We start from the raw sequence: 17,516 nt of genomic DNA, 5'->3' as shown, positions 1-17,516 counted from the left end.
CTAATAGCTTCTGTTACATAATAGAGGAGAGTTCCCTGCGTTCAGGAACCTGTACCACTTGTCAAACTCACCGATGATGTAGGACGCAGGATCAAACTGGTCCCTAGGGCTTGAGAGGGTGGGAATGAGCCACGTCAGGGCGGCGCTTTTCTCACAGTACTGGTCCTGGATGAAGCCCCGGATCTGAGCATAGTAGGGCTTTCCATCTTGTTCATCAATCACTGAAACAACATCTCCAATTTGGTAATATACTCCCTGGGAGAAACAGAAGACAATCCCATATTTGAAACAGAAATAGAGAAAAGCACCAGAGCTATGAACTAAAACCTCCCCAACACGAAATGAACAGTTTGCACAGTGGTCAGTAAAACACCTTTGAGATGGTCCAATGCATCAATGCTTATAAGGTTGATGCCAATTCTTTCCTTCTTTTTTTTTTTAAGAGAGAGAGCAAGCTTAAGTGGGGGTGGAGGGACCCCCAAAGAGAGAGGGAGAGAATTTTTTTTTTTAAGGATTTATTTAGAGAGAAAAAGAGCGTGTGTGTCCACTGTTGGAGGGGCAGAAGGAGAGGGAGACAGAGTCTTTTTTTTTTTTTTAAGATTTTATTTATTTATTTGACAGAGAGAGATCACAAGTAGACACAGAGGCAGGCAGAGAGAGAGGGAAGCAGGCTCCCCACTGAGCAGAGAGCCCGATGCGGGACTCGATCCCAGGACCCTGAGATCATGACCCGAGCCGAAGGCAGCGGCTTAACCCACTGAGCCACCCAGGCGCCCAGGAGACAGAGTCTTAAGCAGACTCCGTGCTGAGCACAGAACCAATGTGGGGCTCGCTCTCATAACCCTGAGAACAGGACTTGATGTGAAATCAAGCGGATGCTTAACTGACTACACCACACAGGCACCCCTTTTTGTTTTATTTTTTGAGAGAGAATTAAGTTTGCTCCACATTGAATGGGGCTTAAACTCACGACCCTGAGATCATGACCTGAGCTGAGGTCAAGATTGGGACGCTCAACTGACTGAGCCACCCAGGGGCCCTGGATACCAATTCTAAAGTTGTTCACTCTTAAATAAAAATTATACACACCCCCGAAAACGTGCATCTGGAGAAAACATTTTTATAAAGACACTTTGATTTTACATCAAAACAATGATATTCCCTATTTTTTGGGCTACAGCCACTGAGCTGTAGAAAGGAGAAGTGACCTTACTGAAGGCTACTTAAGGCAGGAATGCAGCTGGGGCTCCTTCACTGGCTCCAGGGTCCATCTCTGTCCTATACTGAAAAGCAATGCTTACCTGATGAGAATACGTTCTACACTCCTTCCTCCTCGGCCATCCATAAAGAAAATGGACACCACACATTCAAACCCAAAGAAACAAGAGAAACTCCTCTGATTATAACCGGTCTTCAGGATAGGTCCCTTGCCATCACTCAGCTATCTGCCCAAAAGACAGCTACCTGCGTTTCCAGCACTCACGGCTTCAGGTCTTATCCCTGCTCCACCTCGCAGCCAACTAACTCATCTGTTGTGTCTGTGTCAAGCCCTCCTTATGACTCTGCCTGTGTCATCTGTTGCATGTCTAGTTCCCTAGGTCTTCAAAAGGAAATAATTTCTCCCTTGAACATCCATAATGGCTGATCCAAATCTTTATGATTCCCAGCACTCCCTTAGGTGGGTGTGGTTCTCAGTCAGCAAAAGTAACCTTGACTTGTAGGGACCAAGTGTGATTTATCATGGCTTCCATCAAAATAGGGCCTTGGCAGGAGGGAAAGCTGCTGGAGTGTGCCCTTCAACCATAAAAATAATTCTGAAGAAATATTTCCAGTGAGTGAGCGGTGACTGGAGTTTTTCCTGGTGGATCCTTCAACTGTGTTGCATGTGGATCGCTTACGGAAGGGCAGAGTGAATGCGGGCCACAATCTGCTACTTGGTAGTTCGTGTCCATCATCAGGTAGTCCTTGGAGCCACTACTCAACGTTTTAGTAATTTGTCACATAAATACTTTGCATTTATAGTTTGCTTTGTCTACACATAGAATCATTATTCCCAAATTATAAATGATTAAGAGGGCCTTGCTTAACATAGACACTCAAATATATGCTGAATGAATATTAACTCAAAATACATAATAGTGTGGAAACAGAACTGCAAGGCAAAGACAATGTCTTACTGAAAGATTCCAGGGGTGCCTGGGTGGCTCAGTTAGTTGAGTTTGGACTCTTGCTTTTGGCTCAGGTCATGATCTCAGGGTTGTGCTCCATGGGGAATCCATTTGAGATTCTCTCTTTCTCCCTCTGCCCCCCTCCCTGCTTGCTCTCTAAAATGCTCTCTAAAATAAATACATCTTTTTAAAAAAGATTTTATTTATGTATTTATTATTTATTTGAGAGGCAGAGGGAGAGAGAGAGTACAAGGGGAGGCAGAGGAAGGAGGAGTAGACTCTCTGCTGAGCAGGGAGCCCGATATGAGACTTCATCCCCTGACCTGAGTCAAAGGCAGACACTTAACCAATTGAGCCACCCAGATGTGCCTAAATAAATAAATCTTACGAAAAAAAAAAAAAAAAAAAAGATTCCAGTGGCAAGCAGTATCTGGAACCTGGTTAACTGTTTATTAGTCTGTGTTGTGTTGTGCATGGATATACAAAAAGCACTAATCATGACTAAGGCACTTAATCTAAGGAGTCCCTTCATTTGCAGGGAGGTTTCAGGGTTTCTGGCAGAAGAGAAAGAAGATCAACGCAATACTGTGAACACTGGATTAGGAGGAAGCAGAGCTGTTCACGCGGCTCTTCTGCCACAGGGAGGCCGTTCAACCCTTTGGGGTCTTGGGTGCCCATACTCCTGGCTGTCAAACCCAGCGGCTGCACTCAGCTCCCTCTGGCATGCCTGATCTGGGCTCGAGTTCAGCAGATGGCAATGACCTCTTAAGCCCTCCTGCCCCAGTGCTACCTGCAGCAGCAGCCTCTGCAATCCTGCGTATCGGCAGCAGGACCTCAACATTTTGATGCACTTTGTCCTTATTGTCTAACGAACAGGGGTGGCAGACAGCAATAAGAAATACAATATTTGAGGGGTGCCTGGGTGTCTCAGTCTTTTAAGCACTTAAACGTCTGACTTTGGTTCAGGTAGTGATCTCCCGGTCTTGGGATAGAGCCCTACAGCAGGCTTCCCGCTCAGTGTGCACATGCATGCACATGCACGCTCTCTCTCTCTCTCTCTCAAATAAATAAATAAATAAAATCTTAAAAAAAAAAATAGAAATATGATACTTGTAATAACAGGTTCCACACACCTTTTGCCTTTTGGTTGAGACTTGCCTGGAAATCATTAGTACACTAAATCCTTAGCCAAACCAGTTTTTTCTTTTTTTTTTTTTTTTAAGTTTATTTATTTAAGTAATCTCTATACCCAACATGGGGTTTGCACTCACAACCCCAACATCAAGAGCTGTATGCTCTACTGACTGAGCCAGCCAGGTGCCTCCCAACCAGTTGCTTCTGGACTTAATCTATAAACTATGTTCAGCGTTGAGAGTGATACACAAATTTGAAAACCTGACGATGCTAATTTCTACTATTCATTGAGTGCTTACTCTGCTAAGTGCTTAACAAACAGGACCTCGCGTGACCCACTGAGGTGGCTACTATTTACAACCCCTCTTTTATAGATGAAGAAACACCAGAAAGGCTGGTCTCAATGCAGTCACACAGCCACTTGCCAATGGAGCCAGGAGCTGAGCTCTGCCAGCAGACTGCCTCGCTCCGTGACTTGTTGGCGAGAGAATCTTTGACAAGTTCTTGAAATTCTCTGTGCTTTACTCTTCATCCATACAACGGAGAAAACAGTAGCACTTCACAGAGTGGAGTTTACTTCAAAGAATGAAGTAAAGCCTATGAAGCGCTCACCTCAAGGCCTGACACACACCAAACACATACTAAACTTTAGCTACTTTATTATTAGCAATGCCTGAAATGCCGGAAACATAGGAGCAATGTTTGCCTGTGTAGAGGCTGTTCTAGACTACACAGATCCTGGGCTACTGACAACATAAAAGGTACACACAGAGTATCACACTTGAGTTTCTCAGTGTCTGGTCCACTTGGGTCAGATATGAAGCACTAACTGGTGCCAATAGTTCAGACCCCAAAACACCAACAGCATGTAATGGCTGCTGCCTGTGTCAGGACCGCCAGGCTGTGGAAGCCGTTTCTGTGTTGCAACTGCTTTCCTAAGCCTTCTGGTTCAAAAATAATGATATGTCATGTCTCCTGCCAAAGGAGCAGGTTGTCTGTGGCCTCTGGCCCTAGGAAACCTGACTTCCTCATTCTTTTTTTTTTTTTTTTTTAAGATTTTATTCATTTATTTGACAGACAGAGATCACAAGTAGGCAGAGAAGCCGGCAGAGAGAGGGGGAAGCAGGCTCCCTGCTGAGCAGAGAGCCCGATGCGGGGCTCAATCCCAGGACCCTGGGATCATGACCTGAGCCGAAGGCAGAGGCTTAACCCACTGAGCCACCCAGGCGCCCCAGTGACTTCCTCACTCTTTTATCAAAATATTTTGGACTCTCACCATCTGCTTCTTGTAGATGTTAACCCCTGCTATTGCCCTAATTCCTCTCACTTCTGCTTAAAGGCATTTTAGAATCTCTCTGCCTCCCCAACCCACTAGATATCAAGTCTCTACTCCCTCTTTTGTCCAAGTCCCCGTTTTGTGCTTCTCCCACAGTGACTGTCACAGTGACGAGGGTGGCTCATGCTTTCATGACTCCACACTATACAATAGCATTTTAAAATATTTAAAAATACCATGTTTCAATAAGCAACTACCCCTCCTATCTCAGCTCTGGATGAAATGTTTTATACCTGCCATATACAGGGAAAACTAGCTTAGAAAAGAACAAAAAACAGGGTGCTTGGGTGGCTCAGTCGTTAAGCATCTGTCTTCAGCTCAGGTCATGATCCCAGAGTCCTGGGATGGAGCCCCACATCAGGCTCCCTGCTCAGTGGGAAGCCTGCTTCTCCCTCTCCCACTCCCCCTGCTTGTGTTCTCTGTCTCACTGTCTCTGTCAAATAAATAAAATCTTTAAAAAAAAAAAAAAAAAAAGAAAAGAACAAAAAACAGTCACACGTTATACAGAGGAGCAGAGACATTTAGACAAATCCAACATTTGGCAGTATACCATACAACAGGCCCAAATCGTCCCACAGTAACTCCATAGATGCTTACCTTATAGAAGATTGATTCTGCAGTGATTATAGTGGAAACAGACTCAGGAGCTTTGATGGGCTAGGGGAAAAAAAAAAAAGTAAAAATATTAGCACATACCTAGTGTGTATGTGTGTGTAGTGTATCCAGGCATTTTTCCAGTCATCTACAAGAGTTCTGTGACTTAAGAAATACTAAATCTGTTGCTCGTTGACAAGAAGTGCAATAAAAAGCTGAACGATTTTTTGAATGTTGTGGCAAACCACAGTCTGAGTAATTCTGTGGCTATATCTGCTACTGTCAGCTTAAAAGTTGCTGAGAACTAAAGCACAAACTTCTGACATTGCTGCTGAGATCTATCTCAAGCGCTTTTGAAGCTTCATTACATACTAACATTGGGTTGGAAACAATATCCTGGCTGTGAAGGCCTGGCCGTAACGGGAGCAGAAGGCATAAAACGTGTAGGTGAACACAAGGTGAAAAAGTGTCTCCTTGAAGACGTTTTCCGTCTCAACTTAACCATGGAACCAGCTGGGGATCACCTAGTCATCAGAAGTAATTTTCCAGCGAGGCCGAACTCAGCTTACATGAAACTTCCTTGGAGTCCTAAGTCGTTTGCCACCACCCAGCCATTACTGCCATCCCTTCTTAAGCTGTAGTACACGCTTACATGCCACAACACGAAAACCGGGCCTCCCCAAATGTGTCTTGGGAACAACCTTGAAGAGGGGTTGCTAGCGAAACAGATACTAAAATAATTGCGGAGCAGACTCCACCACACAGAGGAGGAAACTGTGAGCGATACGAAACTGTGAGCAATATGACTACAGTCACATGCATTTACTTAACACACTTTGTCAACAGGTACCTCATTTTAAGAAAACCAAATTATAAAAGTCTTAAATCAGTTAGGGGCAACTATTCTGATTAAGAATCTGCAATCGGCACAAGAATTTACTTGTGTTTCACAAATGAATACGCCCATCTTCAGAAATGCCTTCACTGGTAAGGGAAGCATTCCTGTTCTGAAAGGAAAGAACATCAACCTGAGGTTTAAAAAAGTAGACTACAACGCACCATCCACTGTGTATGACCATTTTCCCCTTGTGTTACAAAAATACTGAGAGTTTACTGCAAAAACAGGTGCTTTCAACTACCCCCGGCACAAGTTTTTCAACCATCCAGTTTTTACAGTAGAAGAAAGGTTTGGCAAAATTTTTGATTCACATTCATCAACTGATTATCATAAGTCAGTAAGATACATTTTCTGGGGCTGTAATAACAAACAAATATGGAAATGAATGAGTTCCAGTATTATTTACTTTGATCTTTAAAGAATAAAAAAAAAAATTTCCCCCTAATATATCCGACCATATCAAGAAACATAATCCCACCTCCTCCTTGCAGAAAGGACCCAATCAAATGCATTCAAGGTTTATGTTTCTTTTAGACTCATATATTTTCCAGTGAAAAAAATTAAAAGCGAAAAAAAGAGAAAGGATATTATTAATTATAAACAGTAAGCTTCCTGCAACGGAGCTCACTTTTAAGAAGTGTGGACCACTCCCCAGAATACCGCAGAAACGCGGGGAAGAATAAAGTTCAGATGAGAGATGAAGGCGCTGACAGGACACACTACACACACAATGCCATTACTGTAAAAGACACTGTCCACAATCATCTTACGTTTTTTAATTTAAAAATATGTCTTCTCCCTTTTCCTTTCGTGGAAACTTTCTTTTCAGCAGCTGGAGCAGATTTGTATTTAGTGTTTCTGAGCCGAGCAGACCTCCTGTGAATTTCCTGCTTACTCTGTTATATAAACAATTAAAGAACAAAAAAAGATAAAGAAATAAAATTGTAGAAAGATTGCTGTCCCGATACCACCATCTTACAAGGACTTCAGAGTATCCACCTAATGCTATTTAAAAATTAAGTAAGAATGTGGCTTTTCTATTTACCCTGTTGTAATCCCAGAACTGGGCTAATTAAAACAGGGAGGGCCCTAGACAAGCATCTCCAGAGCCTCCAAAAAGGTGTGAACTACTTACAATAGGTCATGGGAGAGGTGCACCAGGAAGCCTAGGCCAAAGCAAGAACTATTCGTTTGTTGTGTTTATAGTGTAGAACATCCCTTAACAACTCAGCTCCCCAACCCCAGGGAGCGGGCTAGGTGTGGAACTTTCTACAATGGAATACTTACGCTGCCAATTAAAACAATGACATGGTAATCTTACTTAATAACATTAACTAATAATAAACTTTAACAGGGAAAGTGGGTCCAGTAGCATGACCCGTTTACGTGTGTGTATACGTGTGTGTATTGAGAGGTCTGGTTACTACCGCAAATGTGATTACGACGACGGGGATTTCTGAAGGGTTTTAAATTGTCTTGCTTCTTTACACTTTCAATTTCCCACAATAACAAAAGGTGCTTAGAATGGGCCAAATCAGGGAAGATCTCATCGTGGGTGGGAGCGGGCGCGCCTCTCTAGCAGGGTCACCGAGATCTGGGAGAGCCCACGCGCGCGCCCCGTCCCCGCCCGGCCCATCTCCGCCCACCCCACGCCCGGTCGGACTCCGCCCGCCAGAGGGGCCGAAGGAGCTCACCTGCTTGCCGCTCCCGCCCCCGTTGCTCTGCGGAGGGGCGGCCGAAGTGCTGGCGAAGGTCGCCGCGCCGAAGCCGCCACCGCCGCTGCTGCCCCCAGTCCCACCAGTCGCCCCCGAGCCAGCGCCCCCGCCGCCCGCGCCGCCCCGGCCCGTGCAGTGGTGGCAGAGGATATCCCCCTGCGGGCTCTTCTTCCACATGGAGGACGACGTGGTCTTGCAGACGCTGCAGGTGGGCTTCAGGCCCAGGGGCATCGTGGCGGGCTCGGGCGGCCCCCGCGGGCGCAGCGATACGGGAATGGCGACCGCCGGCCCGGGCCGCCCGCTGGTCGGCCCGCCACTCCCAGCGACAGGAAGAGCGGCGCGGCCGCCGAGCTGTCCACGCAGGGACACGAGGGCGACCGCTGCCCCCTGGAGGCGGGAAGGCGGTTCCACCCGCTCTTCGACCGACAACAGCCGCGGGCGGCCCACAGCGCCGGGAGGCGGGCCCGGGGGCGGGGCCTGGCCTGGAAGGCTTCCGGCGATGGGTGGGGCCTGAGCGACGCAGGCCTCCGCAGCCCCCCGACCGGAAGTGCCCTGTTCGGAACATCTGAAGTGGACTGTAGTTCGGACCTGGTAGCCTTCTGGGGAAAGATGTTAAAACAGTTTTTGGCTTTAGGTGTGGGATTGACAGGTAAAATGCAGAACGCCAAATTAAATTCGAATTTCAGACAAGCAACGATTAATATTTTGATATGCGTGTATCCCACGCAGCATTTGTTGTTTACCGGAAATTCAGATTTAACTGGGTGTGCTGGATTTGTATTTGCTAAATCTGACATTCCTGCTGAGGACGCCTTTACACTCCTAAAAATTATAATTTAGACCCTCAAGTACTTTTGTTTATATGAGTTGTATCCATTTATGCATTAGAAGTGGAAACACGTTTTAAAGCCTGCGATGTCAAGCACACGTTCCTTAGCCATTGGGTGACGATGTTATCACAGATCCTGTAGCCTCTGATCAGCACGCCCGTGATGGCATCAGAGTGGAAAGACAACGGGTTTGGCCTAGAGAGCATTATGACAAGCCAGCTCCCTTCTTTTTAATGTGGCTACCAGAACAAGCCTCACCAGGGAAAGGAGTCTCTGCTTTTCAGCCTCACTTCCTAGCTTAGTGGTTGCATACCTGTTTTCAGGATCCTGGGTTTTCTAGACTGGATACACTTAGAGACATCCCAATGAACATGCTGGTGGCATGGCCCAGGGAGAGAAAGAAGAAAACTTGTATTGAATGCCTATGATGTCACAAAATCTCATTTAGTGCTTATGACAACCCTGAAAGAAGTTACTACCCCTATTTTATTGTAAACTGATGATCAATGGAGGGACCATGATTCGGACCCCTGGCAGACACAGTCTCTGCTCTGACACCACATCCCAAGGCCCTCAAAAAGCCCTGGGGCCTGGGCTGTGGCTCAGGCATTCTTGCTCTGAATCTAGGTTTCCCCAATAGTAGAACGAAATATTAACCACTTTCCAGTACCTTCGTGGGGATTAAGACCAACTATAAAAGTGGTTGAGGAAAATAGATAAGGACTGTTGTCTCCTTGTTTTAGAACCATTCGCCCAGTAAGGCGCATCTAGGAGTCCATAAGTTAGTACATGTGAGGTTGTAATCATCTTCTACATAAATTTCATGCACCCTAATGCATGTCTCCATCTCCTAGTGTATACTTCTCTTTGTACTTCATCTACATATTACTCCCTCTCATTCACAGAGAACCTTGACCCCTGGCTCACCAGCTTCCTCTCCATCATAGGACACTATCCTGGGTTGGGTCAACATCCACATGAACACCCAAACCCTGTTTCCTCCATTCTTTCGCAGCCCGCATCTCCATCTCCATCTCCTGTTTTTGTCAGTTCCCATAACTTCCAGTCATGCCCTTCACCCTGCTGAGATCATCAGGAAGAACTCCCATTTTTTACCTCTTTTATCACAAAGTAACTCTAACCACAAAATCAAGAAATAGAATGTTACCATCACAAAAACACCCACTTGCCCCTTACCCAGAGATAACAGCTACACTGACTTCTGCCATCATAGATTTTGTAGATTCCCTTTGGTTAAGAAAGTTCCCTTCTATTTCTATTTGTTTCTATGTGTGGATTACATGGACATATTTCTGAATGTTAAATTAACATTACAACTCCTGGAATGAATCCAACTTGGTCGTGATATACTATCCTTTTCACATATTGCTGGGTTTAGTTTACTAATACTTTTAAGATTTTTGCATCTATGTTCATGAGTAAGATGGGCTTGTAATTTTCCTTTCTTATAATATCTTTGTCAAATTTTTGCATCAAAATTATGTTGGCCATGGGGCGCCTGGGTGGCTCAGTGGGTTGAAGCCTCTGCTTTCAGCTCAGGTCATGATCCCAGGGTCCTGGGATCGAGCCCCGCATCAGGTTCTCTGCTCAGCGGGAGGCCTGCTTCTCTTCCTCTCTCTCTCTGCCTGCCTCTCTGCCTACTTGTGATCTCTGTCAAATAAATAAATAAAATCTTTTTAAAAAAATTATGTGGGCCAAAGTAAAGACTTTGGATTTCATCCTGGGCGACACAGGAAACAATTTAATTGAGGTTCTTCTGTGGGCTGATATGAAAGGATAAAGGAAAGAAAGCAATTTATAGAACAATGTATAAAATATGATCACTTTATGTAAATTTAAAAGCTGTATGTGTGTGATGAATACTTGTTTTAGTCCATTAGAAAACTGCTGTCAGTTGATGGTTACAGAATTGGTGAGGGAGACTTTCACTTTTCATTTTGTATTGTTTGAATTTTTTTCACTACATCAACTGCTCCTTTTATTTAAAAAAAAAAAAAAAAAGAAATTATCTAATGGGAGGGGCACCTGGGTGGCTCAGTGGGTTAAGCCTCTGCCTTCAGCTTGGGTCATGATCTCAGGGTCCTGGGATCGAGCCCCGCGTCAGGCTCTCTGCTCAGCGGGGAGCCTGCTTTTCCCTCTCTCTCTGCCTGCCTGTCTACTTGTGATCTCTCTCTCCGTCAAATAAACAAAATCTTAAAAAAAAAAAAAGTAAGAAAAGAAAATATCTAGTGGGAAAAAAGGAAACAATGGCAGTTTATCAGCCTTACAAATCCTCTCCTAGCTGGAGATAGCGGTGTACCGTGGTTTGGGTCTCCTTCAAGGACTGGTGGCTGGACATCCTCACGCAGCTCTGGTTACTGTCTGTAGAGTGAGGATGGTATTGCCCACCTCAGGGCTGTGTGAAGATTTGATCAGTTCTTGTGCTTGGCTTTTCCTAAGTCAGTAAGTGGGCTTCTCCAAGCAGCAAAGCCATTAAGTCCTGTGCAGACGGCGCTAGAGCATAATAGAGCCATGTGCCACGGGGACAAACAGGGCTGCTAGGCAGAGAATGTGATGGGGCCAGGGGCGGAGGGGCAAGTTGGGAGGTGAGGGAAATGGGTGCAAGGAAAGAACTCAGGAAGGCAACTCAATGAAGTCTGTAACCCAATCCCCTGCTCCCTTCCTGGGACCTCAGAAAGAGCATGAACCACAACCATCCAGGCTGGGCTCCCCAGTGCCCAGGTGCCAGTGAGAGATCTCAGACTGAAACAAAAGCAGAGAGAGAGACCCAGCCTGGACGCAGGGAGAGGGTTCAACTGCACACAGAGACAATCTGTGCCTGTGGGGATGCCTGAGAAAATTCTACTCACCGTGTCTGTGTGTGTGTGTGTGTGTGTGTGTGTGTGTGTGAGAGAGAGAGAGAGAGAGAGAGAGAGAGAGATAGCGAGCAAGCGTGTGCTGTGGAGACAGGAATAAATATACCACAGCCTGGTTTCAAAGAGAGTACTGTGCATCTTGTTTTGTGTCCTGGTGGGTATGGGCACTGTGGGGCTCCTTGGGCACTCAGACCCTTGTCCTGTGCAGCTCCGGGGCAGAGCACCTGCGTCTCCGCTTACTTACCTGTCAGGCGAGGATGACAAGAGCACGTCCCTCCCGGGGTCACGTTGAGGAGTCGGTAAGTTAGTACATGTGAGGTTGTAAACACTTCTATGTTTGGTAAGTGCCGGGTTAATGTTGATTCTGAGGCCAATAGGAGAAGAAGACGAAGCATTTTTTTTATCAGATCAGTCAAGTCATTGGTTATACCCTCCTGACAGGCAACCTTGGGAAAACATCAATTAACTCAAATTGTCTACAGGGGACAAACCAGGGAGAGAGACTGGACGGGACAGAGCGTGAGTGAGAACTGTGACACTTGCCAGCAGGTGCAGGAGAGGAGAGCCCAGGCAGACATGCTTGCCAGCCTTTCCCTTTTTCATCCTCAGGAGGGGCTCATGCTGTCCATCTCTCACTCCAGACATACCTTCCCTGTGAGAACCTAATGCCATCACTTTGTTGTGCAGGTGTCCCACGGCTCCCAGACCCGTGCCCTGTCCTCAGGCTGTTCCCTCTCCCTGGAATGTGCTCCCTCCCAACGCTTCCCACCCCAGCCTGTCCTCTCCAGAATTGGCTCAGGATGCCTCTCCATTCTTCAACTCCCTGACATAGCTTCCCTGCTCTGTCCCTTCCTTTGCCGACCTTACGGTGTGGCTTTGCATCCATGTCTCCTCCACGGGACTGTGAGCATGCGAGGACAGGAAGCTTAGCTTTCTTCCTCTTTGTGTTTCTTCTCTGCCCTGCACATAGTAGGCATGCCCTGATGGGTAGTTTAATGGGTGGGTTAATACATCAGTCAGCCTGTTCTCAGAAGCAGTCTCCATTCAGGACAAGCATCTGTCCCCATGCCTCTCCTTGCTGTCCAGCTACCCCGTCGTCTGACTCTCTCACCTGGCAGCCTGAATCAAGCTTCCTGGGCTCATTGGCTGGCAGCCCGGGGGAGGCATCTCCCTATACCATGGGGGGAAGGGGGTGCGTTATCATCCCCCAGAAAAACCAGTGCCTGCTTTGTCAGAACCAAGTCTTACTTATTTGAAATAATTGTTCAGGGTCCCTAGTGAGGTTTCTGAAGTATCTTCCTCCTGCTCAGGAGAAGGTAAGGACACCAGGTCTTCTGGAAGCCTTGGGCTAAGGGTTTAGGACTCTGACATGCCATTGGCTTTGGAGGTTCAGGCGTAGGCCTCCCTGAGACTCAGCATACAGCCTTAGAGCACTAGGAGTCTCAGCAGATAGACTTGACGGGGAGCCCCTCTTCTAGGCCGCAGGACCCCTGGCCCAGCCGGTGCTCCAACTGCCACTCCCCTAACTGTCACTCAGAACTTCTTTCTCAGCCCCAGGGCCCGACTGTCCTTGGGATGACCACTGGCTCTGGAGGCAAGAAAGAATTCTGAGGACCAGGTGAATGCTTCATTTTATGATTAAGGCACCAGCCAACTGTAGTTTCATGAGGAAAACTCAGCTGTCTTTGATTTTTGTTTGGTTTTGGTTTTGAGTGCTTTGAAATTCTCTCGCTGCCTCCCCCCCCGCCCCCCGTTCTGATTTGTAGGACCGCCAAGGAGGAAACCAGTTTGGGTGTTCCGGCATCTTTCAGTGCTTCTCAGCTGAGTGTGAGGACAGTTTTCCTCAGAGGAGCTCCAGATTTTATCAAAAAGAGAAATATTTCTTTTTCTCTTCAAAATGTAAATATCTTTTTAGTATAAATAATAAATGCTCATTATAAAAATTCATACAACTCAGTGTACTCCCCAGCTCTGCAGTGTTAGAGCTAAGAATATTAACAGTTTGTCCTACATCTCTTCAGCTTCTGGAAATGTGTATGTGTGTGATGTATAAGACATGAAAGCGATCCTACCACATATTATTCTCTACTAGAGCTTTTTTTACTCAACAGTGCGTCGGAGGAAACTTTTGACATCAATCCATATATACCTTCCTTTTCTTTGCTAAAATCAATTTAACCATTTCTTAAGGATTGATTTAGTCTGTTTAAAAATTTTTTTTGCAGTTACAGTGAATAATGTAATGAACTGTCTTAAATATGTATCATTGCCCATTTGTGTGGGTAGTTTTATGGGGTAAGTTCCTGAAAATGTAATTGTTGGGTATAACGTAATGCACATTTTGAATCTGATGCTGCCAAATTACGGACAAAAGAAAGGTTTACACCCGGTCAACTGCTTGATGTTATCTCAGGGCTGACTTAGCCTCCAGGCACAGGAGGCATGTTGCCTAGGGCCCGACATGGGTTTAAGCATCATGAAAATAATTCAATTTCCTTTACAATCAGGAGGAAAAAAGTGAATATAATAATAATGAATAAATAATGTATAATGAATCCAGCCTGGATCGTATTTTTTTATGCCAGTGCAGCCATAAAATGTACATCTAAATATTGTTTTATAGAGAGGGTCCCCTCAAAGGCAAATGTATATAGGACCCCCACAGGTCAGAATGTGGCCCTGGGTTATCCATTTCTCCACACCCTTGCAACTCTGAAAATTATCTGTTTTACTTTTGGGGGGAAAAATGTACACAATTGTTTTTATTTGCATTTCTTTGTTATTTGTGAGGTATTATCTCCTAAGTTTATTGACCACTTTAAGTTCCTTTATGAATTGCCTATTAACATTCTTTTCTCATCTTTCTGATGAGTTGCTCATCTTTTCCTTGTTAAAAACTTCTTTTTGGGTGCCTGGGTGGCTCAGTGGGTTACAGCCTCTGCCTTCGGCTCAGGTCATGATCCCGGGGTCCTGGGATCGACCCACCCCCCTCACCCTGCACGGGGCTCTCTGCTCAGCAGGGAGCCTGCTTCCCTTCCTCTCTCTCTGCCTGCCTCTCTGCCTACTTGTGATCTCTGTTTGTCATATACATACATTAAAAAAAAAATCTTAAAAATAAAACCTTCTTCTTACAGTATAGTAAACATTGCATGCTTTATTTTCATACTTTTGCATTTCAGAGTTATTGGTCTCTCTCTTTTTTTTTAAAGATTTTATTTATTTGACAGACAGATCACAAGCAGAGAGGCAGGCAGAGAGAGAGGAAGGGAAGCAGGCTCCCTGCTAAGCAGAGAGCCTGAAGCGGGGCTCGATTCCAGGACCCTGAGATCATGACCTGAGCCGAAGGCAGAGGCTTTAACCCACTGAGCCACCCAGGCGCCCCTATTGGTCTCTTTTTGTAATGATATTAAAAGTGCTTCTTGTACACCAAATCTGGCAAGAATTTCCTTTATGGTATCATTTTTACAAGGCTTACAAAAATACTTGTTGATATTTTCCTGTAGAATATCTATGGCTATTATTATATAATATCTTTAATTCATCTGGAATGTATTTTTGTAAAAGACGTGAAATAGTTATTGAACTTTGTTTTCTAAGCACAGCTACTTGTTCCAATACTATGGGGCAATAATTTGAAATGCCACCTTTAAAAAAATTTTTTTTTAAATATTTATTTATTTATTTGAGAGACAGAGACAGAGACAGAGACAGAGAATGAGTGGGGTGGGGGAGGAGCAGAGGGAGAGGAAGAGAGAAGTTCAAGCGGACTCCCCTCTGAGCACAGAGCACGACACGGGGTTCAAGCTCATGACTCTGAGATCATGACCTGAGCCAAAATCAAGAGTCTGACCACCAACTGAGCCACCCAGGCACCCCCCTTTATCAAATTTTAAATTTGCATATACACGTGGGTCTATTTCTTACAACTCTTCCATCCCATCGATCTGTTTATTTATTGACATACTACAACCATGCTTTTCATCCTGTAGCTTCATGATGTTTTGGTTTCCAATAAGGTAAGTCAGTACTCCCCAGCTCCCCAGAATCCTTCACTTTCAATTTTCTTCTTGATTATCCTCATATATTTACTCTTTCTGATGAACTTTTGAGTTACGTTTTCAAGTATGAAAAATAAATCTCAGTGAATTTTGTAAAATTTATAGGTTAATTTGAGAAGGACATCTATATAAAATGGAGTCAGCCTTTCCAAGAGTGTGGTGTTCTGTTCAGACCTTCTTTTTATGCCATTCCCATTGGTCTATGGTTTGCCCAAGTCCTGGCTTTCTCGGCAGTCTCCTCAGACTCCTCTTTGTGAGGCAGGAGGCCAGGAACAGGGGCTTGTCTGAGTCTTCATGTCTCTGTGAAGCTAATGGGAGGCTTTTCTTTGCCATTTTTGGTTCATTTCGTACTGGTTTTCTAAGAACTGTGCTCTGTTCCAAAGCACTGTATCAGAGCCACCGTAACTTCTCATCTGGATTTCTGGTCTCTTTGCTTATTCTGGTCCTTTCTCCACACTGTGCCCATTACAGTCTTTTTTTTTTTTTAAGATTTTATTTTTTTATTAATGAGAAACAGAGAGAGAGAGAGAGAGAGACGGAGAGGCAGAGGGAGGGGGAGAAGCAGGCTTTCTGCCAAGCAGGGAGCCCGAGGTGGGACTCGATCCCAGACCCCTGGGATCATGACCTGACCCGAAGGCAGACGCTTAACCGACTGAGACACCCTAGTGCAGTCTTTCTAGTCAGATCTCCATGGTCCCCTGCTGGAGAACCTTCAGTAACTCCCCCATTGTATTAGTTACCTATGGCCGTCACAAACCACTACTAATATAATGCCTTAAAACAATACAAATCTATTCTCTTACAGTTCTGCAAGTCAGAAATCCCAGATCGGTCTCACTGGCCTAAAAGTGCCAGCATTCGGTTTGGGAGGAGCTAGGGGAAAATACCTGTCCTTGCCTTTTCCAACTTGCTGAGGTCTCCTGCGTTCTTGGCTCATGGCCCTTTCCTCCATCACTAGAGACAGCAGCTCTGTCACTCCGACCTCTGCTCTGGTTGTCACCTCTCCTTCTGTGACTCCAATCCTCCTGCCTCCATCTTATAAGTATGATCATAAGGACGCTTGTGATTCAGTTGGGCCCACCCAGAGAGCCCAGGATCTTATCCCCACTTCAGAGTCCTTAGCTCATCACATCAGCAATGTTCCCTTTGCCATGTGAGGTGACATTCACAAGTCCCAGAGATTAGGGTGTGAACATCTGTGGGTGGGGAGGGCCATTCATTCTGCCTGCTGTGGCCATGGCCTGCAGGATGGATTTGCTTGCCAGTCACTCACTGACCTGCCCTAACTGGCCCTCTGTCTAACCTCATTCTGCTCTGGAACCTGCCCTCTCTGTTCCAGTTCTGGTCCAGGCTGCCTCCCCTGCCTTAGAAAACCTTTCCCCACCTCCTCCTCCTACTCATCTTCCAGTCTTGGATGAAACTTGACTTTCTCAGGAAGCTTGTGACCACCTCTTCTATGTCCTGCATGTTCCTACCGACATTATGAGGGGCTCTTGTATCATCTTCCATCATTCCTGACCCTGCTTATTTTGGCTTTTATACCACTGCTTGTTTTATTATCTTCTCTTCCAAAATATAAGTACTTTGAAGGTAGAGGTGACCTGGGTAGCTCCACACTTGGCACATAAGAGGGAACTTACGAACTCCTTGCGGATGAATTTATAAACATATTAATTTCATTATAAAACGCAAGTTATTTCACTCTATAGGCCTCATCTTAAAAGTATTTGTTCATCATTTATCCAGTAAATATTTGTTAAGTATTGATTTGGTAAGTCCTGAGCTAAGGGAGTTACAGTTAAGAAAATATCATCTGAGGGGCACATGGCTGGCTCAGTGGGTAGAGCATGTGACTCCTGATCTAAAAGTTGTGAGTTCAAGCCCCATGTTGGGTGTAGAGCCTACTA

General features: G+C 45.4%; 1 protein-coding gene across 1 annotated transcript; it reads right to left on the bottom strand.

The window, feature by feature from the left end:
- On the bottom strand, nucleotides 1-8,133 carry LOC111147203 (GATA zinc finger domain-containing protein 1-like). The gene is made up of 4 exons (XM_022503095.1): nucleotides 7,825-8,133; nucleotides 6,901-7,026; nucleotides 5,236-5,295; nucleotides 1-255 (listed from the first exon to the last, which is right to left on the bottom strand). Exons 1-4 carry the CDS (start codon nucleotides 8,074-8,076, stop codon nucleotides 1-3), a joined length of 693 nt encoding a protein of 230 aa, XP_022358803.1. The 5' UTR covers nucleotides 8,077-8,133.
- Between the last annotated feature and the right edge of the window lie 9,383 nt (nucleotides 8,134-17,516).

Source organism: Enhydra lutris, unplaced genomic scaffold (genome assembly GCF_002288905.1).
Source record: "Enhydra lutris kenyoni isolate GAN:26980312 unplaced genomic scaffold, ASM228890v2 scaffoldscaffold16, whole genome shotgun sequence".
In the NCBI taxonomy this organism is placed as follows: Eukaryota; Metazoa; Chordata; class Mammalia; order Carnivora; family Mustelidae; genus Enhydra; species Enhydra lutris.
Note: the sequence above shows the minus strand (reverse complement) of the source record. Positions and strands in the feature narration are given on the sequence as shown.